Consider the following 23208-nt stretch of genomic DNA (forward strand, 5'->3'; position numbering starts at 1 on the left):
CCCGCCGCCGGGTCCCTGGCGCTGAGGGGAGCGCGGAGCCGCGCGGAGCCGCCCGGCCTCGCCCGCCGCCGCCGCCGCCGGACTGAGCGCGCGCCCTTCGCGCCCCGCCTTTTATACCGTCGCCCCGTCCCGCCACCCCGCCCCCCTTCCCACCCCGGCCAATAGGCGAGCCGCTCGCCTCAGCGCCGCCGGCCAACCGGCGCCTCGCTGCCCGTCGGAGAACTACGGGCGACGGCGGCGGGAAAGCGGCGGCCAATCAGCGCCTTCCTCTCCCCGTCCCGGAGACAGTCGCGCGGGGCTGAGCCAATGGGAAGCTTTCCCGCTTTGCGCCGCCGGCCAATCAGCGGGCGCCGCCGCTTTGCCGCCTTTTCTCCTCAGTGTGAGGGAGCGGCGGCGGCGGCGAGGGGGGAGAAGACGGCGGCGAGGGGAAGATGGCGGCGAGGGGGAGAAGATGGCGGCGAGGGGGAGAAGATGGCGGTGAAGGGGATGAAGACGGCGGCGAGGGGAAGATGGCAGTGAGGGGGAGATGGCAGCAAGGGGAAGATGGCGGTGAGGGGGAGATGGCGGCGGTGAGGGGGAGATGATGGCGGTGAGGGGGAGATGATGGCGGTGAGGGGGAGATGGCGGCGGTGAGGGGGAGAAGATGGCGGCGAAGGGGGAGAAGATGGCGGCTCCCCACACGCCCGCAGCGGCTCCGACACGGCTTTATTGTCACGGGGCGCGCGGCCCCGCGGACACGGGTGAGGCGGATCTCCCGCCGCGGGGCCGCTGGGGCTCAGGGTTGCCCCGCGGCAGCCGGGACGCTGTCGAGGAGCTGCTGGGCGAAGGCTTGCTCGAGCTGGGTGGCGAGAGGGGGCGGTGAGGGGCTGCCCCACGCCTGCACCCCCCCCCCGCCCGTCCCCACGGCCGCCCCCCACCTGCAGGACGAGGGTGCGGTTGTGGGGGCCGTCGTGGGGGCCCAGCTCCTGCCCCACGGCCAGCGTCACCCGGTGCTCGGGGCGGGGGCCCAGCCCGGCGCGGTGCCGCCCCAGCTCTGGGGAGGGGAAGGGGGCGTCAGTGGGGCAGAGCCTGGGGGGGGGGTAGGGGGCTGCAGGGGGGCGGGGGTGGGGCGCTGGTGGGGCGGGACCAGGGCTGCTATGGGGCCGTTATGGGGCACTTATGGGGGGCCCGGGCGGCTGTGGGGCAGTGAGGGGCACCGGTGGGGCATGTCCGGAGTGGCTGTGGGGCACTTGTGGGGCGGGCCCAGGACTGCTATGGGGCCATTATGGGGTCGTTGTGGGTCAGCTATGGGGCACTCATGGGGTGGGTCCAGCACTGCTATGGGGCTGTTATGGGGCACCGATGGGGCCCTCATGGGGTGGGTGCAGGACAGCTACGGGGCTGTTATGGGGCCGTTATGGGGCAGCTATGGGGCGTCTATGGGTCACTTGTGGGGCAGGTGCAGGACAGCTATGGGGCTGTTATGGGGTATCTATGGGGCTTTGATGGGGCACTTGTGGGGTGGGTCCAGAACTGCTACGGGGCCGTTATGGGGCAGCTATGGGGCGTCTACGGGTCACTTGTGGGCGGGTGCAGGACAGCTATGGGGCTGTTATGGGGTATCTATGGGGCTTTGATGGGGCACTTGTGGGGTGGGTCCAGAACTGCTACGGGGCCGTTATGGGGCAGCTATGGGGCCCTCGTGGGGCGGGTGCAGGACAGCTATGGGGCCATTATGGGGCAGCTATGGGGCCCTCGTGGGCGGGTGCAGCACTGCTACGGGGCCGTTATGGGGCAGCTATGGGGCGTCTATGGGTCACTTGTGGGGCAGGTGCAGGACAGCTATGGGGCTGTTATGGGGTATCTATGGGGCTTTGATGGGGCACTTGTGGGGTGGGTCCAGCACTGCTGCGGGGCCGTTATGGGGCAGCTATGGGGCCCTCGTGGGGTGGGTGCAGCACTGCTGCGGGGCCGTTATGGGGCGTCTACGAGTCACTTGTGGGCGGGTGCAGGACAGCTATGGGGCTGTTATGGGGTATCTATGGGGCTTTGATGGGGCACTTGTGGGGTGGGTCCAGAACTGCTACGGGGCCGTTATGGGGCAGCTATGGGGCCCTCGTGGGGCGGGTGCAGGACAGCTATGGGGCCATTATGGGGCAGCTATGGGGCCCTCGTGGGCGGGTGCAGCACTGCTGCGGGGCCGTTATGGGGCAGCTATGGGGCGTCTATGGGTCACTTGTGGGGCGGGTGCAGGACAGCTATGGGGCCGTTATGGGGTATCTATGGGGCTCCGATGGGGCCCTCGTGGGGCGGGTGCAGCACTGCTACGGGGCCGTTATGGGGCAGCTATGGGGCGACTACGGGTCACTTGTGGGGCGGGTGCAGGACAGCTATGGGGCCGTTATGGGGTATCTATGGGGCTCCGATGGGGCCCTCGTGGGGCGGGTCAGCACTGCTGCGGGGCACCGGCGGGGCCAGCAGGGGGCACCGGCGGGGCGGGGCGGGGCGGGGCCCGGGCACTCACCCTCCCGGAAGCGCTGGGCGTCGAAGGCCTGCACCAGCTCCCCGGCGGACAGGGCGGCGCCGGGGGCGGGGGCCCCGGCGTGGGGGGCGCGGCAGTGCAGCTCCCCGGCCCCCGCCCCCGGCCCCGCCCCGGGCCGGCGCCGCAGGAAGAGCCCGCGGCGGGCGCTGGACAGCAGCAGCCCCGGGCGCAGGCCGGCCAGCAGCCGCCCCAGGGCGGGGGCGGCGCCCGGCAGCGCCTCGGGCGCGGGCAGCAGCAGCAGGCGGGGCAGCAGCCCGGGGCGGGGCGGGGCGGCGCCCGGCGGCGCGGGGGGGCCCAGCAGGTAGTCGCCGGGGGGCAGCCAGCCCTGCCAGGCCAGCGCCCCCCCCAGCCAGAGCCGCAGGCCCAGGCAGGCGCCCCCTGCGCGGGGGGGAGCGGGGGGCGGAGGGAGCGGTCGGGCGGGGCCGGGACGCGCCCGCCGCGGGGGAACCGCCCACACCCCCCGCCCCCCCGGGAACGGGCCGGGGGGAAGGGGGGGCGGGGCTAAAGGGAGTGAGGGTGGAGTCGGGGACACGCCCGCCGCAGGGGCACCGCCCACACCCCACCCCCCCCCCGGGAACGGGCCAGGGTGAAGGGGGGCGGGGCTAAAGGGAAGGGTGGGGTCAGGGAGGGGTGGAGTCAGAGAGGGGCGGGGCTAAAGGGGGTGAGGGTGGAGTCAGGGGGACACGCCCGCCGCAGGGGCACCGCCCACACCCCCGGGAACGGGCCAGGGTGAAGGGGGCGGGGCTAAAGGGAGGGTGGGGTCAGGGAGGGGCGGAGCCAGAGCTACAGGGAGGGGCGGAGTCAGAGAGGGGCGGGGCTAAAGGGGGTGAGGGTGGAGTCAGGGGGACACACCTGCCGTGGGGGAACCGCCCACACCCCCCGCCCCTCCCGGGAACAGGCCAGGGGGAAGGGGGGCAGGGCTAAAGGGGGGCGGGGTCAGGGAGGGGTGGGGACACTGTAGGGGCGGAGCCAGGGATGTGGTGGGGGCCGGGCTGGGGTCGCAGGAGAGGGCGGGGCCGGGGTGGGGCGGGGCTAGTGCCTGGCCGGGGGTGGGGTCGCAAGGGCTGGGGGTGGGACTTGCACGCAGGGTGTGGCCTGTGTGGGGCGGGGCTTACCCTGTGCCGGGGGGAGGGGCTCAGGGCTGTCCACCATGATGTCCAGTTTCAGGGCGGCCGGGGGCGGGGCCTCGGCTGGAGGGGGGGCGGAGTCAGGCGCGGTGGCCACACCCCCGGCTCCTCCCTCCGCCGCCGGCCCCCCCGCCCCCCAGCTCTCACCGGGCCCATCCTCGGGGCGGGGCTCCTCGGGCGGCTCCGCCTCCCGCTCCGCCTCCTCCTCCTCCTCCTCCTCCTCTTGGCCGGGGGGCGACGCCTGCGGGCCGGGCTCGCCGCCGTCCCCCGCCGCGGGGCCGAGTGCCGCCTCCCTGGGGGGCCGCGAGCCCCCGCGCCTGGGGGGCTGCGCGCCTGCGGCGGCCACGCGTGGGTCCCCCGCTCGGGGGGGGCGTCCGCCCGCCGTCCCCCCCGCTGCCCCCCGGCTCTGGGTCCCCCGGCTTTGGGTCCCCCACGCCCGCTGCCCCCTGGCTCTGGGTCCCCCCGGCTTTGGTTCCCCCACACCCGCTGCCCCCCCCACAGGGGTCCCCTGGCTTTGGGTCCCCCACGCCCATTGCCCCCCACAGAGGGGTCCCCCGGCTTTGGGTCCCCCCAGCTTTGGTTCCCCCACACCCGCTGCCCCCACACAGGGGTCCCCTGGCTTTGGGTCCCCCCGGCTTTGGGTCCCCCCACCGGCTGCCCTCCACACAGGGGTCCCCTGGCTTTGGGTCCCCACGCCCAGTGCCCCCCACAGAGGGGTCCCCCGGCTTTGGTTCCCCACGCCCAGTGCCCCCACACAGGGGTCCCCTCGGCTTTGGGTCCCCCGGCTTTGGGTCCCCCACACCTGCTGCCCCCCACACCCGCTGCCCCCACACAGGGGTCCCCTTGGCTTTGGGTCCCCCACGCCCGCTGCCCCCCCCGCTCCTCGTTCCCCCGACACCTGGTTCCCCCCCCGCCCCGCCCCGCCCCGTCCCCGCCCCACCTCGCGGCGGGGGCGGCGGCAGCAGCCGGTACACCTTGTAGGGCCGGGGCCCCTCCAGGCGGGAGCGGGCCGGCAGCTCCTGGAACTCGGGGCTCTTGTTGAGGGCGCAGCGCAGCCGCGTCTTCCAGCCGGCGGGGTCGGGCCGCGCCCCGGGGCGGAGCCGCCCCTTGAACTCCGCCCACGCCTGCCACGCCCACGCGGGGGAGGCGTGACCGTGGCAGTGGCGGGGACCCGCCCGCCCGCCCGGGCCCCGCCCCGTCGCTCCCGGTCCCGCCCCTCGCCTGGCAAAGGGCGGCGCTAGCCCCGCCCCCCCGGCCCCGCCCGCCCAGGCTCCGCCCCAGCCCCTCGCGGAGGGTGCTGCCGGCCTCGCCCCTGGCCCCACCCCTCCCCCCCCCCCGGCCCCACCTACGCAGGCTCCGCCCCTGTCGCCCCTCACCTGGCAGAGGGCGGTGCCGGCGCCGCCCCTGGCCCCGCCCTTCCCCGCGTGCTGCCAGGGGATGCGCAGCGCCGAGCGCCCGGCGTCGTCCCACACCAGCCCCGCGAAGCGCCCGCTCTCCACCTGCGCCACCAGCCAGGGCCGCAGCCGGCGCCCGCCGCCCCCCGCCATCCTGGGGGCGGGGACAGGGGCTGTGGGGACACCGGGGACGTGGGGCCGCGGGGACGGGGCCACCGGGGCCGTGGGGGCCGGGGACACTGGGGCTGTGGGGACACCAGATCCGTGGGGACAGGGCCACCCCCGCCGGGGGGGGGAAAAGGCGACATGGGGACATCAGACCCAGCGCACAGGGACACCGAGTCCGTGGGGACAGGGACAGCAGGGCCGCGGGGACGGGGACGCCCCGTCTGGGGGTACGCAGCGGCAGGGGCCATGGGGACACCAGATCCCCGGGGACAGGGCCTGCGGGGACGGGGGATGGGGGGACACCGGGGCCGTGGGGAAACGGGGCCGGGGCCGTGGGGACACCGGGAACGCGGGGACACCGGGAACATGGGGCCGTGGGGACACGGGGGCCGTGGGGACACCGGGAACGCGGGGCCGGGGCCGTGGGGACCCGCTGCTGCTGCCGCTGCCGCTCACCTCCGCTCCCCCGCTGCTGCTTCCGCGAAATCACGTGACCCAGCCCCGCCCCTCGCCCCGCCCCCGGCACGCAGACACGGGAGGGAGGGGCCGTCACCGCCTTTATTGCTCCGCCCCCCTCCCGCGGGGGGCGTGGTCAGCGGCGCGGGGGGCGCGTCCCCAGCGGCGCCTCCCGCGCCAGCAGGCGGCGCAGGCGCACTCCGTACTCCTCCTCGCTCTCCTGGGCGGCGCGGGGCGGCCTCCCGCCCGGCAGGTGGCGCTCGGCGGCGGCGTGCAGCTCGGCCGGCGTGTACAGCAGCGCCGGGTCCAGGCGGTGCTCGTTGATCAGCCGCACCAGGTACTCGGTGTAGTGCCCCCTGGCGGCCCGGAGGTCAGCCCGGCCCGCCGCCACACCCCCTCGGGACCCCCCCGGAGAGCCCCAGATGCCCCGCGGGGGCCCCCAAGCGTCCCCAGGGCCCCCCAGTGCTCCCCTAAGGACCCCCAAGTGCCCCACGGGGGCCCCTAAGGTCCCCAAGTGCTCCTCTAAGGACCAAGTGCCCCACAGGGGCCCCAAAGAGACCCACGGAGACCCCCAGCTGCCCCACAGGGACCCCTAAGTGCCCCCCAGGGGCCCCCCAGAGAGCCCTAAGTGCCCCATAGGGACCCCCAGGGTCCCCAAATACTTCCCCAAGGAGCCCCAAGTGCCCCACAGGGACCCCCAGGCTCCCCAAATACTTCCCCAAGTGCCCCACAGGGACCCCAAGTGCCCCCCGGGTGCCCCACAGGGCCCCCCAGCCCCAAGCGCCCCCGCTCACCGGCAGAGCCCGGCGTGCCCCGGGGGGTCTCCCTGCCGCAGGGCTCGTCCCGCAGCCCCGCCGGCGTCTCCTTCTGCTCCAGCACCCCGCAGCCGCCTGCGCCCACAGCCTCAGCGCCCGCCCCTGCCCCACGGGCAGGCGTGGGGCTGCCCCACACTTGGGGGGCACGGGGAAGGGGGGGGAGGGATGGGGGTGGCGGGGGTGCCCACCTCCGGGCACGGGTCGGGCTCCGGCCGGCGGCTCCGTGTCGAAGGGCACCCCCTTCCTGGGGGGCAGGATGGGGGTCAGAGAGAGCCACGGCGACCCCCGACTGCCCCACGGCGACCCCCAAGTGTCCCATAGAGACACACACACCTGCTGCACAGCGACCCCCAAGTGCCCCACTGTAGCAAAATGCCCCATAGAGACCCACAGCAACCCCCAAGTACCCCATAGAGACCCCCAGCTGCCCCACAGGGACCCCTCAAGTGCCCCACAGTAGCAGAGCGCCCCACAGGGACCAGCAACTGCCCCACACAGACCCCAGGTGACCCATAGCGACCAACTGCCCCCCAGCCCGTCCCAGCAGCAACCCTCAAGTGCCCCACAGAGACCCACAGCTGCCCCACAGGGACCCCAAGTACCCCACCGTAGCAAAGCACCCCACAGAGACCCCCGGCTGCCCCGCAGCAACCCCAACCGCCCCAGCGCCCCTGCTGCCCCCAAGACTGCCCCCCGAGCCCTCCCCAGCAGCACAGCCCCCCGCCCCACACGCCCGCCCCACGGCCGCCCCACGCACCCGGAGCAGGCGCTGGAGGCGGGGGGGCTCCCAGTCGCGCAGGTAGAAGAGGCAGTCGCGGGGGTGGTGGCCGTGCAGGGACCCCCGCAGGGGACAGCCCCGCTCGGGGCAGCGCTGGGGCAGCGCCAGCCGTGGGCGCCCGCCCCATAGGGACCCCCAGGGAGCCCCTGCCCCACAGGGACCCGCCTGCCCCACAGGGACCCCCCACAGATCCTCCTGCCCCGCAAGGGCCCCACCAGAGACCCTCCCTACCCTGCAGGGAACCCCTGGAGACCTCCCCCTGCCCCACAGAGCCCTGCCCAGGGAGACCCCCGCCCCACAGGGACCCCCGCCGCCCCCAGGGCTCCCCTGGCCCCCACGGGGTGCCCCAGAGCGACCCCCCAGGGCCCCCCCCGAACAGAACACCCCACAGAGCCCCCTGCCCCACAGGGCCCCCCGCCCACAGGGCCCCCCCCGCCCCACTCACGTCCTTGGCGTGGAAGGGGCCGTAGCAGCCGCTGCAGAAGTGGTGGCGGCACTGGGAGCACTGGAAGTGCATGCAGCCCCCCCGGGCCAGCGCGTACCACACCCCGCACTGCGGGCACGCTGTGGGGCAGCCGTGGGGCAGCCGTGGGGCAGGGCCGTACCCACGGCGACTCCCCCACCACCGCCGCGCCGTGGGGCAGGGACGCCCCCGGCCCCGCTGCCGCGGGGCACCCACCGATGCCGTGCTCCTGCAGGAAGGCCGCCAGCCCCACGGGCGGTGCTTGGGGGTCGCGGGCGCTCAGCCAGGCCCCGAACTCGGCGCAGGAGAGGGTCGCGTGCTGGGGGTCCCACTGCGGGCGGGGCCGGCGTCACCCCACGGGGAGCCCCGGCACCCCAGAGCGACCCCGCGCCCCGCCCCACGCGAGCCCCGGGACCCACGGCTGCCCCACAGCGACCCCCATCACCCCATGGGGGCCCATCTGCCGCATAGCGACCCCCATCACCCCACAGACACCCCCCATCCTGACTCATAGGGCTCCCCCCACCCCACGGGGACCCGCCCTCTGCCCCCGAGCAACCCCTGTCACCCCACAGGGACCCATCTGCCCCACAGGACCCCCCCACCCCATAGAGACCCATCTGCCCCACGCGGACCCCCATCTGCCCCACGTGGACCCCCATCTGCCCCACGCGGACCCCCCATCACCCCACACTGCCCCCAGGGACCTCTAACTCCCCTACAGGGACCGCCCCAGCACCCCACGGGGACCCACACCCCGACAGGGCCCCACAGCTGCCCCACACCCCCCATGGGCCCCGCACCGGGCGCTGGCAGCGGGGGCAGAAGCACTGGTGGCACTGGGGGCACTGGGCCGGGCCCTGCTCCGCCTCGAAGATGAACCCGAACGAGCACTGGGGGGACGGGCGGGCGGGGGTCACCCCACGGCGCCCCAGCCCCACAGATCCCCCCCAAACGAGACACACAGCGTCAGAGGCCCCCCAGCCCCACAGCTCCCCCCAGCCCTATACAGATCTCCAAGCCCCCTAAACCCCCCCAGCCCCACAGAAAGCCCCTAGAGCTCCCCCTGACCTATAGAGACCCCCCGGCCCCATAGATCCCCCTCAAAGAGAACACCCAGCCCCACAATTACTCCCCTGCCCCATAGATACCTCCAAGCTCCCCAGCCCCACAGATGCCCCCAATATACATCTCCACCCCCCAGCCCCATAGTTCCCCCCAAACACATCTCCCAGCCCCCCAAATACCCCCAACCCGCCCCCAGATCCCCCAACATCCATCTCCCAGATCCCCCACCCCCCCCAGCCCCACAGCTCCCCCCAACATCCATCTCCAAGCCACCCAGCCCCACAGCTCCCCAGCCCCCCAGCCCCACAGCTCCCCCCAGCCCCACAGCCAGCCCCACAGCTCCCCCCCAGCCCCACACCTCCCTCCCAACATCCATCCCCAAGCCACCTTGCCCCACAGCTCCCCCCCAGCCCCTCCAGCCCCACAGCCCCCCCAGCCCCACAGCTCCCCCCCCCAGCCCCCCCCAGCCCCACAGCTCCCCCAACATCCATCTCCAAGCCACCCTGCCCCACAGCCCCCCCAGCCCCACAGCTCCCAGCCCCACAGCTCCCCCACCTGGATGCACCAGATGAACTTGGGGTCCCGCATCAGCTCCAGCTCCGTCAGCTTCTGGGTGAAGAGCTGGTAGGTGTCGGGGTCCAGGCACTGCCGCAGCTGGGGGGGCACGGGCGTGGGGAGCGGGGTCAGAGCCCCCAAACCCCCCGAGCCCCCCCCCGGCCCCACCTGGATGTCGAGGGTGGAGAAGTAGGAGAGGCGCTGGGCCTCGTCGGCCAGGTCGGGGCGGGCGCAGGCGGGGCAGACCAGGTCCCCCACGCGCCGCTCCTTCACCCCGATGGTGAAGTGCAGGCGGAAGCACTCGGGGCACAGCGGGCACTCGCACGACGTCAGCCACTGCATCTGCGCCCCCGCGGGGACCCCGGCCTCCGGTGGGGACCCCGGCCTCCAACCGGGACCCCGACCCCCCCGTGGGGACCCCGGCCTCCAACCGGGACCCCCACCCTCACCCGGCGTCCCCACAGGGGGTCCCCACCCTCGCAACGGAGCCCCTGCCCTCACGGGGGGGGGGGGTCCCCACTTCTCTGGGGGTCCCCACCCCCTCCCGGGGTCCCCAACTTTGCACTGGGGTCCTTGCCCGGGCGTCCCCCCTCCCTCCCTGGGGGTCCCCCCGCCCTCTTAGGGGTCCTCTCCGTCCCCGGGGTCCCCTCCTCCCCGGGGTCGTCCCCCCTTATGGTTCCCCACCCTCTTATGGTCCCCCACCCTTTTAGGGGTCCCTCCTCCCTCCCAGGGGACCCCCACCCTCTTAGGGATCCCCCACCCTCCCAGGGGTCCCTCCACCCTCCCAGGGGTCCCCCACCCTCTTATGGTCCCCCCACCCTCCCAGGTGTCCCCCCCCTTTTAGGGATCCCCCACCCTCTTAGGGATCCCCCTCCCTCCCAGGGATCCCCCACCCTCTTATGGTCCCCCACCCTTTTAGGGGTCCCCCACCCTCCCAGGGGTCCCTCCTCCCTCCCAGGGGTCCCCCCTTTAGGGGTCCCCCCCTTTTAGGGATCCCCTCCCTCCCAGGGTCCCCCACCCTCCCAGGGGTCCCCCCCTTTAGGGGTCCCCCCTTTAGGGATCCCCCTCCCTCCCAGGGGTCCCCCACCCTCCCAGGGGTCCCTCCTCCCTCCCAGGGCCCCCCCCCCTCTTAGGGGTCCCCCCGCCCCCGTACCTGCTGCCGGGGCAGCCCCCAGCCGCACACGGCGCACTCGCAGCGCAGGCGGCGGCGCAGGACGGCGCGGTCGGGGCAGTGGCCCACGGCCTCCACCAGCTCGCCCAGGCCCCGCGGGCCGCGGCCCAGCCCCAGCTCCCGCCCCAGCGTGGCCACCAGCTGCGCCCGGCCCCAGCTGGCCACCCCCAGCGTGGCCAGCACTCGCCGCGCCACCGCCTGCGGGCCGGCCCGCCCGCTCAGCCGGGGCCGGGCTCCCCACGGCCACCCCCGAGCCCTCCTCGCCGCCCCCCGTCACCCCCCAGCACCTCCCAGTGACCCCCAGCACCTCCCAGTAACCCCCAGCACCTCCCAGTGACCCCCCGCACCTCCTCCCAGTCCCCCCAGAGCCCACCCCGGTAACTCCCAGTACCTCCAGGCCCCCTCCCAGTAACCCCAAAGCCCAGCCCAGCAGCTCCCAGTAACCCCAACCCCTTCCCAGCACCTCCCAGTAACGCCACACCCCTCCCAGGGACCCCCAAAGCCCCTCCCAATCCCCCCAGTCCCCCCCAGCCCCTCCCCATCTCCTCCCACTCTCCCCCAGTCCCCCTTCTCTCTCCCAGTCCCTCCCAGTCCCCCCACTCCCCTCCCAGTCCCCCACTCCCCTCCCAGTCCCCCAGCCCCTCCCCATCTCCTCCCACTCCCTCCCAGCTCCTCCCAGTCCCCCCCAGCCCCTCCCCATCCCCTCCCAGTACCCCCCACTCCCCTCCCAGCCCCTCCCAGCTCCTCCCAGTCCCCCCCAGCCCCTCCCCATCTCCTCCCACTCCCTCCCAGCTCCTCCCAGTCCCCCCAGCCCCCGTCCCCCCGCCCCGGGGCCCACCTGCTGGTCGGGGCAGTCGAAGTCGAGGGGCGGCTGCTGGGGCTGCCAGAGCCGCCGCTGGAAGGGCTGCAGCCGCCGCCGCTGCAGGTCGCCCAGCGCCCCCCACACGGCCCCCCCGTTCTGGTAGAGGGCGGCGCCCGCCGCGCCCCGCTCCGGGAACCCCAGCGCCGCCCGCGCCCGCAGCTGCCGCCACGGCGTCACCGCGGGGGACGCGCCCGGGGACGCCCCGCCCCCTGCGCGCCGAGCCCCGCCCCACGCCCTAAGCCCCGCCCCCCGGCTATCAGCAACCTCCCCTGCAGCGCACCACAGGGACCACCCCCCGTCCCCTAGCCCCGCCCACCCCCAAGCTCTGCCCCGCCCCCCTCCAAGCCACACCCCGGCTCCCCCCAGCTCCCTTACAGAGCCCCACAGGGGGAAGCGCCCCAACCCGTAGCCCCGCCCCTGCTCTAAGCTCCGCCCCCGGCCCCTCCCAGCTCCCTTACAGAGCCCCACAGGGGGAAACCGCCCCAACCTGTAGCCCTGCCCCTGCTCTAAGCTCCGCCCCCGCTCTAAGCTCCGCCCCCCGCGAAGCCACACCCCCAGCCCCTCCCAGCTCCCTTACAGGGCCCCACGGGTGGAACCGCCCCAACCTGTAGCCCCGCCCCCGCTCTAAGCTCCACCCCGGCCCCTCCCAGCTCCCTTACAGGGCCCCACGGGTGGAACCGCCCCAACCCGTAGCCCCACCCCGCTCTAAGCTCCGCCCCCGCTCTAAGCTCCGCCCCCGCGAAGCCACACCCCGGCCCCTCCCAGCTCCCTTACAGAGCCCCACAGGGGGAAACCGCCCCAACCTGTAGCCCTGCCCCGCTCTAAGCCCTGCCCCCGCTCTAAGCTCCGCCCCTGCTCTAAGCTCCGCCCCGGCCCCTCCCAGCCCCCTTACAGGGCCCCACAGGGCGGACCCGCCCCAACCCGTAGCCCCACCCCCGCTCTAAGCTCCGCCCCCCGCGAAGCCACACCCCCGGCTCCCCCAGCTCCCTTAGAGAGCCCCACAGGGGGAAACCGCCCCAACCCGTAGCCCTGCCCCCGCTCTAAGCTCCGCCCCCGCTCTAAGCTCCGCCCCCGGCCCCTCCCAGCTCCTTACAGGGCCCCACAGGGGAAACCGCCCCAACCCGTAGCCCCGCCCCTGCTCTAAGCTCCGCCCCCTGCTCTAAGCTCCGCCCCCTGCGAAGCCACACCCCGGCTCCCCCAGCTCCCTTACAGAGCCCCACAGGGGAAACCGCCCCAACCCGTAGCCCCGCCCCTGCTCTAAGCTCCGCCCCCGCTCTAAGCTCCACCCCCGGCCCCTCCCAGCTCCCTTACAGGGCCCCACGGGGGAAACCGCCCCAACCCGTAGCCCCGCCCCCTGCCAAGCCCCACCCCCCACCAAGCCACACCCCCGCCCCTCCCAGCTCCCTGCAGGGCACAGCAGGGGACCCCCGGCCCCGCCCCCCGGCCCTGCCCCCCCGGCCCCGCCCCCCGGCCCCACCCACCTGCCTCCGGCGGGCGCCCAGGCAGGCCTCCAGGGCGCGCTGGGGGTGGGCGTGGGCGCGGGCCCAGGCGCGGGCGGCCTCCCGCAGGGACAGGGCCCCCAGCGGCCCCCCGGCTCGGCCGCCCCCGCCGCCCGCCGCCCCGCCAGCGCCCCAGCGCCGCCCCCAGCCCCGCCCGCACCCGCGCCACCGCCGCCGCCGCCGGGCCCCAGCGCCGCCGCCCCGCCACCACCGCCTCCGCCGGCACCCCCTGCGCCTCCGCCGCCTGCCCACCGAGACGGGGCGGGTGTCCCCGGGCCGCCACGGGCACAGCCCCGGGGCACCCCGACCCCCTGGGGGCACCCCAAAACCCCTGGGGGCACCCATGGGGTACCCGAACCCCGGGGACACCCATGGGGCACCCCAAAACCCATGAGCACACCCAAACCCCTGGGGGCACCCCTGGGGACACCCCGAACCCCTGAGGGCCCCCAGAACCCCTGGGGGCACCCATGGGGACACCCAAAACCCCTGGGGACACCCCTGGGGCACCCCGAAACCCATGGAGGCACCCTTGGAAACACCCCAGAAACCCTGGGGACACCATCGGGGACACCCAAAACCCCTGGGGGGCACCCCAAAACCCCTGGTGACACCCTGGGGGACACCGACAGCCACCCCAAACCCATGGGGACACCCACGGGGCAACCCCCAAAATCCTGGGGACGACCGCGGGGGTCCCCGAGAGCCACCCAAAAGCTTGGGGACGCCCCAAGGTCCTGGGGACCCCCCCCCCCAAACCCCAAGGACCCTGTCAGAAACCCCCCCCAAGGGCCACCCCTCCCCCCGGGGACCCCCCCGCCCCTCGGGGACCCCGGGACAGGCGGGAGCTCACCCTGACGAGGGCGACGAGGCGCCGGCCGTCCTCCCGCAGCCGCTCCTGCCGCCGCCGCTCGGCCTCCTGGGAGGGGCTGAGGGCGGGGGGCTCCTCCGCCCGCTTGGGTCCCCCCGGCGTCACCGGCGTCGCGGGGCGGGGGGCGGCGGGGGGCGGCGGCGTCCCCCCGGTGCGGTGACAGACCTCGCACACCCGCCCCGAGCCCTCGTTCCAGTAGGTGCAGTGGGGGCACTGCCAGCCCTGGGGGGGGGGGGGAGGGGCTGGATGCCGGGGTCCCCCAGGAGCGCCCCGGGTGCCCCCCCGAGCCCCGGGACCCCCCGGAGCACCCCCGGGTGCCCCCCCGGACTGACCTGTGGGGCGGGGGGCGGCCGCCGGGCCAGGCGGGGACGCTCGCAGACGCCGCAGAGGACGCTGGGGCCGGGGTTGAGGAAGGTGCAGGAGGCGCAGGCCCAGCCCCCGCCCTCGCTGCCGCCGGGGGGCTGCCCCATAGCGCCGGGGGGCTGGCAGGTCCCGTATGGCCACGGGGCCAGCGATGAGCTGGCGGGGGGAACGAGAGCCGTGAGAGACCCTATAGATCCCCGTAACCTCCCCAGATCCTCCTATGAGGCTGCTATAGGGGATTTGCGGGGGGATATGGGGGGTCCCATGGGGCGATCGGGGATTTGCGGGGGATATGGGGCTGCTATAGGGGACTGGGGGCGGTATGGGGTCCCCATGGCGCTATAGGAGGGTTTTGTGGCAGGATATGGGGCTGCTATAGGGGATTGGGGCGGTATGGGAGTCCCGTGGCGCTATAGGAGGGGTTTGTGGCAGGATATGGGGCTGCTATAGGGAATTGGGGGCGGTATGGGGGTCCCATGGCGCTATAGAGCGGTTTTGGGGCGGATATGGGCCTGCCGTACGCAATTTGGGGTGGTATGGGGTCCCATGGGGCTGCTGTAGGGGACTGGGGGTGGTATGGGGTCCCGTGGCGCTATAGGAGGGTTTTGTGGCAGGATATGGGGCTGCTGTAGGGGACTGGGGGCGGTATGGGGGTCCCATGGGGCTATAGGAGGATTTTGTGGCAGGATATGGGGCTGCTATAGGGGACTGGGGCGGTATGGGGGTCCCATGGCGCTATAGGGGGTTTTGTGGCAGGATATGGGGCTGCTGTAGGGGACTGGGGCGGTATGGGGTCCCATGGGGCTATAGGAGGATTTTGTGGCAGGATATGGGGCTGCTATAGGGATTGGGGGCAGTATGGGGTCCCGTGGCGCTATAGGAGGGTTTTGTGGCAGCATATGGGGCTGCTATAGGGGATTGGGGGCGGTATGGGGTCCCGTGGCGCTATAGGAGGATTTTGTGGCAGGATATGGGGCTGCTGTAGGGGATTGGGGCGGTATGGGGTCCCATGGGGCTATAGAGCGGTTTTGGGGCGGATATGGGCCTGCCGTACGCAATTTGGGGTGGTATGGGGGTCCCATGGGGCTATAGGAGGGGTTTGTGGCAGGATATGGGGCTGCTATAGGGGATTGGGGGCAGTATGGGGGTCCCGTGGCGCTATAGGAGGGTTTTGTGGCAGCATATGGGGCTGCTATAGGGGATTGGGGCGGTATAGGGGTCCCGTGGCGCTATAGGAGGATTTTGAGGCAGGATATGGGGCTGCTGTAGGGGATTGGGAGCGGTATGGGGTCCCGTGGCGCTATAGGAGGATTTTGAGGCAGGATATGGGGCTGCTGTAGGGGATTGGGAGCGGTATGGGGGTCCCGTGGCGCTATAGGAGGGGTTTGTGGCAGGATATGGGGCTGCTATAGGGGATTGGGGCGGTATGGGGGTCCCATGGGGCTATAGAGCGGTTTTGGGGCGGATATGGGCCTGCCGTACGCAATTTGGGGTGGTATGGGGGTCCCATGGGGCTATAGGGGGTTTTGGGGCAGGACATGGGGCTGCTATAGGGGATTGGGGGCGGTATGGGGTCCCATGGCGCTATAGAGCGGTTTTGGGGGCGGATATGGGCCTGCCGTACGCAATTTGGGGTGGTATGGGGGTCCCATGGCGCTATAGGAGGATTTTGAGGCAGGATATGGGGCTGCTGTAGGGGATTGGGAGCGGTATGGGGGTCCCGTGGCATTATAGGAGGAGTTTGTGGCAGGATATGGGGCTGCTATAGGGAATTGGGGGCGGTATGGGGGTCCCATGGCGCTATAGAGCGGTTTTGGGGCGGATATGGGCCTGCCGTACGCAATTTGGGGTGGTATGGGGGTCCCATGGGGCTGCTGTAGGGGACTGGGGGTGGTATGGGGGTCCCGTGGCGCTATAGGAGGGTTTTGTGGCAGGATATGGGGCTGCTATAGGGGACTGGGGGCGGTATGGGGGTCCCATGGCGCTATAGGAGGGTTTTGTGGCAGGATATGGGGCTGCTATAGGGGACTGGGGCGGTATGGGGGTCCCATGGCGCTATAGGGGGTTTTGTGGCAGGATATGGGGCTGCTGTAGGGGACTGGGGCGGTATGGGGTCCCATGGGGCTATAGGAGGATTTTGTGGCAGGATATGGGGCTGCTATAGGGGATTGGGGGCAGTATGGGGGTCCCGTGGCGCTATAGGAGGGTTTTGTGGCAGCATATGGGGCTGCTATAGGGGATTGGGGCGGTATGGGGTCCCGTGGCGCTATAGGAGGATTTTGTGGCAGGATATGGGGCTGCTGTAGGGGATTGGGGCGGTATGGGGGTCCCATGGGGCTATAGAGCGGTTTTGGGGGCGGATATGGGCCTGCCGTACGCAATTTGGGGTGGTATGGGGGTCCCATGGGGCTATAGGAGGGGTTTGTGGCAGGATATGGGGCTGCTATAGGGGATTGGGGGCAGTATGGGGTCCCGTGGCGCTATAGGAGGGTTTTGTGGCAGCATATGGGGCTGCTATAGGGGATTGGGGCGGTATAGGGGTCCCGTGGCGCTATAGGAGGATTTTGAGGCAGGATATGGGGCTGCTGTAGGGGATTGGGAGCGGTATGGGGGTCCCGTGGCGCTATAGGAGGATTTTGAGGCAGGATATGGGGCTGCTGTAGGGGATTGGGAGCGGTATGGGGGTCCCGTGGCGCTATAGGAGGGGTTTGTGGCAGGATATGGGGCTGCTATAGGGGATTGGGGCGGTATGGGGTCCCATGGGGCTATAGAGCGGTTTTGGGGCGGATATGGGCCTGCCGTACGCAATTTGGGGTGGTATGGGGGTCCCATGGGGCTATAGGGGGGTTTTGGGGCAGGACATGGGGCTGCTATAGGGGATTGGGGGCGGTATGGGGTCCCATGGCGCTATAGAGCGGTTTTGGGGCGGATATGGGCCTGCCGTACGCAATTTGGGGTGGTATGGGGTCCCATGGCGCTATAGGAGGATTTTGAGGCAGGATATGGGGCTGCTGTAGGGGATTGGGAGCGGTATGGGGGTCCGGTGGCATTATAGGAGGAGTTTGTGGCAGGATATGGGGCTGCTATAGGGAATTGGGGCGGTATGGGGGTCCCATGGGGCTATAGAGCGGTTTTGGGGCGGATATGGGCCTGCCGTACGCAATTTGGGGTGGTATGGGGGTCCCATAGGGCTATAGGAGGATTTTGTGGCAGGATATGGGGCTGCTGTAGGGGATTGGGGGCGGTATGGGGGTCCCGTGGCGCTATAGGAGGAGTTTGTGGCAGGATATGGGGCTGCTATAGGGAATTGGGGCGGTATGGGGTCCCGTGGGGCTATAGAGCGGTTTTGGGGGCAGATATGGGCCTGCCGTACGCAATTTGGGGTGGTATGGGGGTCCCATGGGGCTATAGGGGGGTTTTGCGGCAGGACATGGGGCTGCTATAGGGGATTTGGCAGGTTCCATGGGGCTATAAAAGATCCCGGCAAGAGAATATGGGGAGGGCCTCCCCCAGAGAGGATCTTGGGGGTCTATAGGGGATCTGGGGGGCTATAGGGATCCCGCAGGCTGCAGGGGATGTTGGGGGGGCTGTGGGGCTCCTGTGGGGCACAGGGGTGCTATAGGGGTGTCGGGCAGGGGTGCGGCAGGGCTCTCCGTTTCGGGCGCTATAGGGGACGCGCAGGGGTGCTATAGGGGCGTCGGTGCGGGGGGGCCACGCGTCACCTGGGATCCCCTCGGGGGCTGGGCGGGCGCCGGGGGACGCAGTCGGGCGCGGCCGGCCGGGGGGTCCCTCCTGGGGCGGGACCCTCAGCACCTACGCAGCCCTATAGAGCTCCTACAGACCCCCCCCAGCCCCATACGAGACCCCATAGACACCCCCAACTACACAGAAACTCTACAGCCCCTATAGAACCGTCTCAACTCCTACGCAGCCCCCCACATCGCATAGAGCTCCTATAGCCCCTATAGATCTACTGCCAGCCCCCACAGAGCCACTGCCCGCCCATACAGAGCCCCGTCCAGCCCCTATAGAGCCATCCCCAGAGTCCCCACAGCCTCCATACAGGCCTCATAAACCCTATAGAACCACCCCAGGCCCTACAGAGCCACCACTCGCCCCTATAGAATCCCCGTAGCTTCTATAGAGCCACCCCCAGCCCATACAGAGCCCTGCCTAACCCCAAACATTCCACAGCTTCTCTATAGAGCCCCCCCAGAGCTCTCAGAGCTCCTATAGCATCCGTCCGACACCCCACAGCCACATACGTAGCCTTATAGATCCTATGTAACTCCTACATACTCTTCTCCACCCATGTAAAGCTCCCCCAGACCCCACAGAGACTACCCAGACCCCCACAGCCCCTATAGCACTCCTCCCACCCCCCAGTCGCATACCTGCCCCTATAGAGCCCCCCAAACCCTGTAACTCCCCTGTCCCCTATAGAGCCCCCCAAAGCCCGTAGCCCTCCCCATCCCCTATACAGCCCCTATAGACCCCCGAGACCCCGTAGGCCCCCCTCTCCCCTATAGATTCCCTATAGCCCCCGTACCTGCAGAGCTCTCCCCATCCGTTATGGGCAGCGAGTCGGGCACCAGCGGCCCCTGGGGTGGGGACAGGAGCCCCGCCCAGTTCACACCAGTATGGACCAGTATGGCCCCACAGCCCCCCCCAGTACATCCTCGGGCACCGCCAGTGCCCCGCCCACCCCTCCCAGTGCATCCCCACCCCCTCCCAGTCCCTCCCAGTATAGCCCCACACTCCCCCCAGCCCCTCCCAGTCTCTCCCAGTACAGCCCTCTGCTCCTCCCAGTCCCTCCCAGTGCCTGCTCACCTCAGCCCCCCCCGCCAGGATGTCGGTGAAGAACTGGGGGTTCGGGTGCTGGTCCTGGGGGGAAGAGTCAGAGCCTGCCCAGTGCCCCCCAGTATGTCCCAGTGCCCCCCAGTACATTTCAGTGATCCTCCCGCTGCCAGCCATTACGTCCCAGTAAGCACCCAGTCCCTCTCAGTGACTCCCCGTTTCTCCCAGTACTCCCCAGTTTACCCCAGTGACCTCTGCAGTCCCTCCCAGTATCCCCCAGTCCATCCCAATGACCCTCCCAGTGCCCCCCAGTTTATGCCAGTGACCTCCCGGTCCCTCCCAGCACACCTCAGTCCCTCCCAATCACCCTCCCAGTGCCCCCAGTTTACCCCAGTGAGCTCTGCAGTCCCTCTCAGCACCCCCAGTCCCCCCAGTTTATCCCAGTGGCCTCCCAGTTTCTCCCAGTCCCTCCCAGCACCCCCAGTCCCTCCCAAGCACCCCCAGGCCCTCCCCATGACCCCCCCAGTCTACCCCAGTACCCCCCAGCGCTCACGGCCAGCAGGAGGTCCAGCTCGGCACGCAGCAGCAGGACGTCGGCGGTGACGGCGGCCACGCGGGGGCCGTGGGGCGCCCCGCCCCGGGGGAAGCTCAGCCCCTCCTCCGTCTCCTCCGTGTACCCCAACAGCCGCAGCACCCCCCGGCCCCCCTGCGGGGGGGCACCGTCACGGGGGGGCACTGGGGTGCCCCGGGGGGACTGGGGTGATATGGGGGGGATTGGGGTGCTCTAGGGGAGTATTGGGGTCCTATGGGGGGGTCTGGGGTACCCCGGGGGGAACTGGGGTCCTATAGGAGACTATTAGGCTGATATAGGGAGGCACTGAGGTCCTATAGGGCATATTGGGATGCCCCGGGGGAACTGGGGTCCTATAGGGGAGTATTGGGGTGCTGTAGGGGGTACTGGGGTGCCCCGGGGAACTGGGGTCCTATAGGGGAGTATTGGGGTGCTGTAGGGGGTACTGGGGTCCTATAGGGGAGTATTGGGGTGCCCCAGGGAAACTGGGGTGATACGGGGAGTACTGGGGTCCTATAAGGGGGACTGGGGTGCCCCGGGGGAAACTGGGGTCCTATAAGAGAGTATTAGACTGATATAGGGGGGCACTGAGATCCTATACAGGAGTATTGGGGTGCCCTGGGGGGAACTGGGATCCTATAGAACGATATTGGGGTTCTATAGACAGGTATTGCAGTAGTATGGGGGGGACTGGGGTGTTACAAGGGGGCAGTGGGGTGATGCGGCAGGTACTGCAACGCTATAGAAAAGTTTTGCGATGGTATAGAAAATATTGGGCTCCTGCGGCAGTTATTGGGGTGATACTGGGGAGAGGAAACTGGAATGCTATAGGGTGTACTGGGGTGGCACGGGAGCACGGAACTTTTACAAATGAATATTGCGGCGTCCCACGCACAACTAGCTTGCTATAACAAAAATATTCATGTTCTATACGAATTTCCCGGTCCCTATAGCGCAGCGCAGCGACTCTATAGAGAAGCGTTGCAGTGACACGGCAGTATTTCGGTGTCACAGCAAACCACTGGGGGACGTGAAACACCGCTAAGCTGCTACAGCGCAGCGTTGGAGTGACGTTAACGATATTTAGGTGTTGTATGAATATACTACGCCGACGTAAACAGAACTACGACGCTATAGGAACATACTGGTGCCTTATAATGACATATTACAACAGTATAAAGAACAGCTACGGCGCTATAGAAAGCTATTACAGTTCTATAGGGAACACTGGGGTGCCCCAGGCGCATACTGGGGCTCCCCGGGGGAACTGGGGTGATCAAGAGAGCTACTGGGGCATTGCTGGGGTCATCCAAGTGACCTAGGAGGAATAACGGGGCGTCCCACCGAAAATCGGGGTGATCGCGCTGGGTATTGGGGTGTTACAGGAGGTATCAAGGTACCACAGCAAATATCGGGGGGCAGCGAGCAGAATCGGGGTGCTATAGCGTGATATCGGGGTGCCCCAAATACAATTAAGGTGCCACAAAGCCGATACCGGGGTGCTGCGGGGAGGTACCGGGCGCCCGGGGGGGACTGGGGTGGCATTCGGGTACTCTAGAGGGGACACGGGGGTGCCCTAGGGGAGCGTTGGGGTGACCCAGGACATTTTGGGGTGTCTCAGGAGAGATCCGGGCGCTGCACAGAAAAATCGGGCTGCTATAGGGGGATACGGGGGTGATCCGGGGCGCGCCAGGGGTACCGGCACGGGCTGGCAAAGCACTGGGGCTCCACAGAGGGATACTGGGGGTCCCAGCGGTAGGGGGAGGTTTTGGGGGCGCGGGGGCGGGGGTTTCGGGGTACCTGTATGGCGCCGACGGTGCTGCGGAAGACGGGGTTGCCGAAGCGGACGGCGCGCCAGTGCCGGGGGGGCCGGGGCTGCAGCAGGTTGCGGCCATACTTCTCCAGGATGCTCAGCGCCGTCCGCAGCCCCCCCAGCCCCTGCGGCGGCCGCCCCGGCTCCTGGGGGAACGGGCGTCAGGGGCACCCCAAATCCCAGCCGCCCCCCCAATGCCCCCTCGCCTCGCTGACCCCCCAGTATTGCCCCGTTAACCCCCAAAATCGCCCCGCTCTACCCCAAAATCGCCCCCCCAATCACCGACACCGCCCTGCTGCCACCCCCAAATCCCCCATGGCCCCCAAGTCACCCCACTGCCCCCCGACTCCGCCCAATACCCCACTGCCCCCCAAACCACCCTGTTGCCCCCACACCCCTAAATCCACCCACTGTCCCCTAAATCACTGCACTGTACCCCAAAACCACCCCATTTCCCCGACCCCTAAATCCACCCACTGCCCCCAAATCACCTCACTGCTTTCCTAAATCCACCCACTGCCCCCAAAATCACCTCACTGCCCCCTAAATCCACCCACTGCCCCCCAAATCACCTCACTGCCCCCTAAATCCACCCACTGCTCCCCAAATCACCTCACTGCCCCCTAAATCCACCCACTGCCCCCAAATCACCTCACTGCCTCCTAAATCACCTCACTGCCCCCTAAATCCACCCACTGCCCCCAAATCCACCCACTGCCTCCCTAAATCACCTCACTGCCCCCAAATCCACCCACTGCCCCCAAACCAATCACCCCCTCCTCCTCCCCAGCACCCCCATACCCCATTCCCCCTGCCTATTTTGGGGTCCCCCTCCCCGTACCAGGCGCAGGTTGTCCCGCAGCAGCCGGGCCCCATCCAGGTGCCGGCACTTGGCGGGGGGCAAAGGGACCCCCAAAAGCGGGCGCAGCTCGGCCGGCGTCGCCTCCCCGGGGTCCCGGGCCAGAGCCGCCTCCAGCGCCGCCCGCAGTGCCCCCAGGCTGGGTGGGGGGGACCCCTCGGGGGCGTGGGGTGAGCCCCCTTGGTTGGGGGGTGCCCCCTCGGAGGCGCCCGTGATGTGGGGGGACTCCTCAGGGTTGGGGGGTGACCCCTTGGAGGCCTCCGTGATGTGGGGGGACCCCTCGGAGGACCCCACGATGTGGGGGGACCCCTCAGGATCTTGGGGTACCCCCTCGGAGGTGTCCGCGATGCGGGGTGACCCCCCTGGATTGGGGGGTGCCCCCTGGGAGCCCCCTTCCACCGGCATGGGGGTACGGGGCTCAGCCTCTTCCGCCATCAGCGCCCGAGGGCTGCAAAACGGGGAGACAGAGGGGTTTGGGGGGGGTGGTTAATGAGGGTAACGAGCTGTCAGCGGGGCAGCGCCCGTACTAATGGGGTCCCCAAGGGGTCCTTGCCCCGCTGTCCCCCAAAACCCCCGGGGGGGGCCACCACCCGTCGGGAGGGGTCCCTGTAGGGGTGTCCCGTCCCCCTGCTGCCAGGGGGGCCCTGCGGGGCGGGGGGGGGGGTGGGTCCTGTCAGGAAAGGGTCCCTGACGCCCCCGGGGGTCCCCGTGTGAGGAAGAGAGCGCCCAGAGCGGGTTCGTGAGGGTCCGGGGGTACCAGGGAGAACTCGGGGACCCGCGGCCCCATCGCGGGGGTCCCAGGAGGAGCCGGGGTCGGGGAGGGAAGCACACCGGGGAGCCCCGGCCTACCTCAGGGGCTGGGGGCGGGGAGAGGCGGCGGCGGCGGCAGCGACCGCCCCGACCGACGGCGCCTTCAAAATGGCGGCGGCGGCGGAAGAGGGGAGGACAGCGGCTTCCCGCCCGACCGACGTCACGCGGCCCGGCCACGCCCCCGAACGGGCTGCCCTCACCCGCTATGGCGGAGCGCCGCGTCGCCCGCCTGCGCATGCGCCGCCGC

The 23208-nt window shown here is 70.5% G+C and overlaps 2 protein-coding genes across 3 annotated transcripts; both read right to left on the reverse strand.

The window, feature by feature from the left end:
• Window positions 1-686: 686 nt before the first annotated feature.
• IRF9 (interferon regulatory factor 9) lies at window positions 687-5755 on the reverse strand. 2 transcript variants are annotated; one of them, XM_072849258.1, is made up of 8 exons: window positions 5667-5755; window positions 5025-5215; window positions 4589-4772; window positions 3796-3981; window positions 3637-3711; window positions 2504-2899; window positions 918-1033; window positions 687-838 (listed from the first exon to the last, which is right to left on the reverse strand). In XM_072849258.1, the coding sequence occupies exons 2-8, from the start codon at window positions 5193-5195 to the stop codon at window positions 776-778; spliced, it is 1191 nt and encodes a 396-aa protein (XP_072705359.1). In that variant the 5' UTR covers window positions 5196-5215; window positions 5667-5755; the 3' UTR covers window positions 687-775. The 2 variants fall into 2 exon arrangements, with proteins under 2 accessions (XP_072705359.1, XP_072705360.1); XM_072849259.1 differs by having other exon boundaries at window positions 5025-5196; window positions 5667-5754.
• On the reverse strand, window positions 5750-23098 carry RNF31 (ring finger protein 31). The gene is given in 23 exon segments (XM_072849212.1): window positions 5750-6022; window positions 6461-6482; window positions 6485-6556; window positions 6670-6725; window positions 7237-7352; window positions 7705-7823; window positions 7939-8053; window positions 8526-8615; window positions 9346-9444; window positions 9514-9687; window positions 10499-10714; window positions 11355-11537; window positions 12860-12985; window positions 13032-13121; window positions 13731-13970; window positions 14081-14267; window positions 17834-17903; window positions 18661-18712; window positions 18942-18995; window positions 19462-19614; window positions 21280-21438; window positions 22134-22599; window positions 23001-23098. Coding segments are annotated over 22 exon segments (3066 nt in total). The 5' UTR covers window positions 22587-22599; window positions 23001-23098; the 3' UTR covers window positions 5750-5802.
• Between the last annotated feature and the right edge of the window lie 110 nt (window positions 23099-23208).

Source organism: Ciconia boyciana, unplaced genomic scaffold (assembly GCF_034638445.1).
Source record: "Ciconia boyciana unplaced genomic scaffold, ASM3463844v1 HiC_scaffold_38, whole genome shotgun sequence".
NCBI classification, from domain to species: domain Eukaryota; kingdom Metazoa; phylum Chordata; class Aves; order Ciconiiformes; family Ciconiidae; genus Ciconia; species Ciconia boyciana.

What these genes read in the sequence shown, in the direction of transcription:
- IRF9 (XM_072849258.1), bottom strand. Translation starts at nt 5,195, where the DNA reads ATGGCGGGGGGCGGCGGGCGCCGGCTGCGGCCCTGGCTGGTGGCGCAG. An exon ending in CGCCCAGCGCTTCCGGGAGG is followed by an intron (nt 1,034 to 2,503) that starts GTGAGTGCCCGG and finishes TCCCCTCCCCAG; the next exon opens with AGCTGGGGCGGCACCGCGCC. An exon ending in ACCGCACCCTCGTCCTGCAG is followed by an intron (nt 839 to 917) that starts GTGGGGGGCGGC and finishes CTCGCCACCCAG; the next exon opens with CTCGAGCAAGCCTTCGCCCA.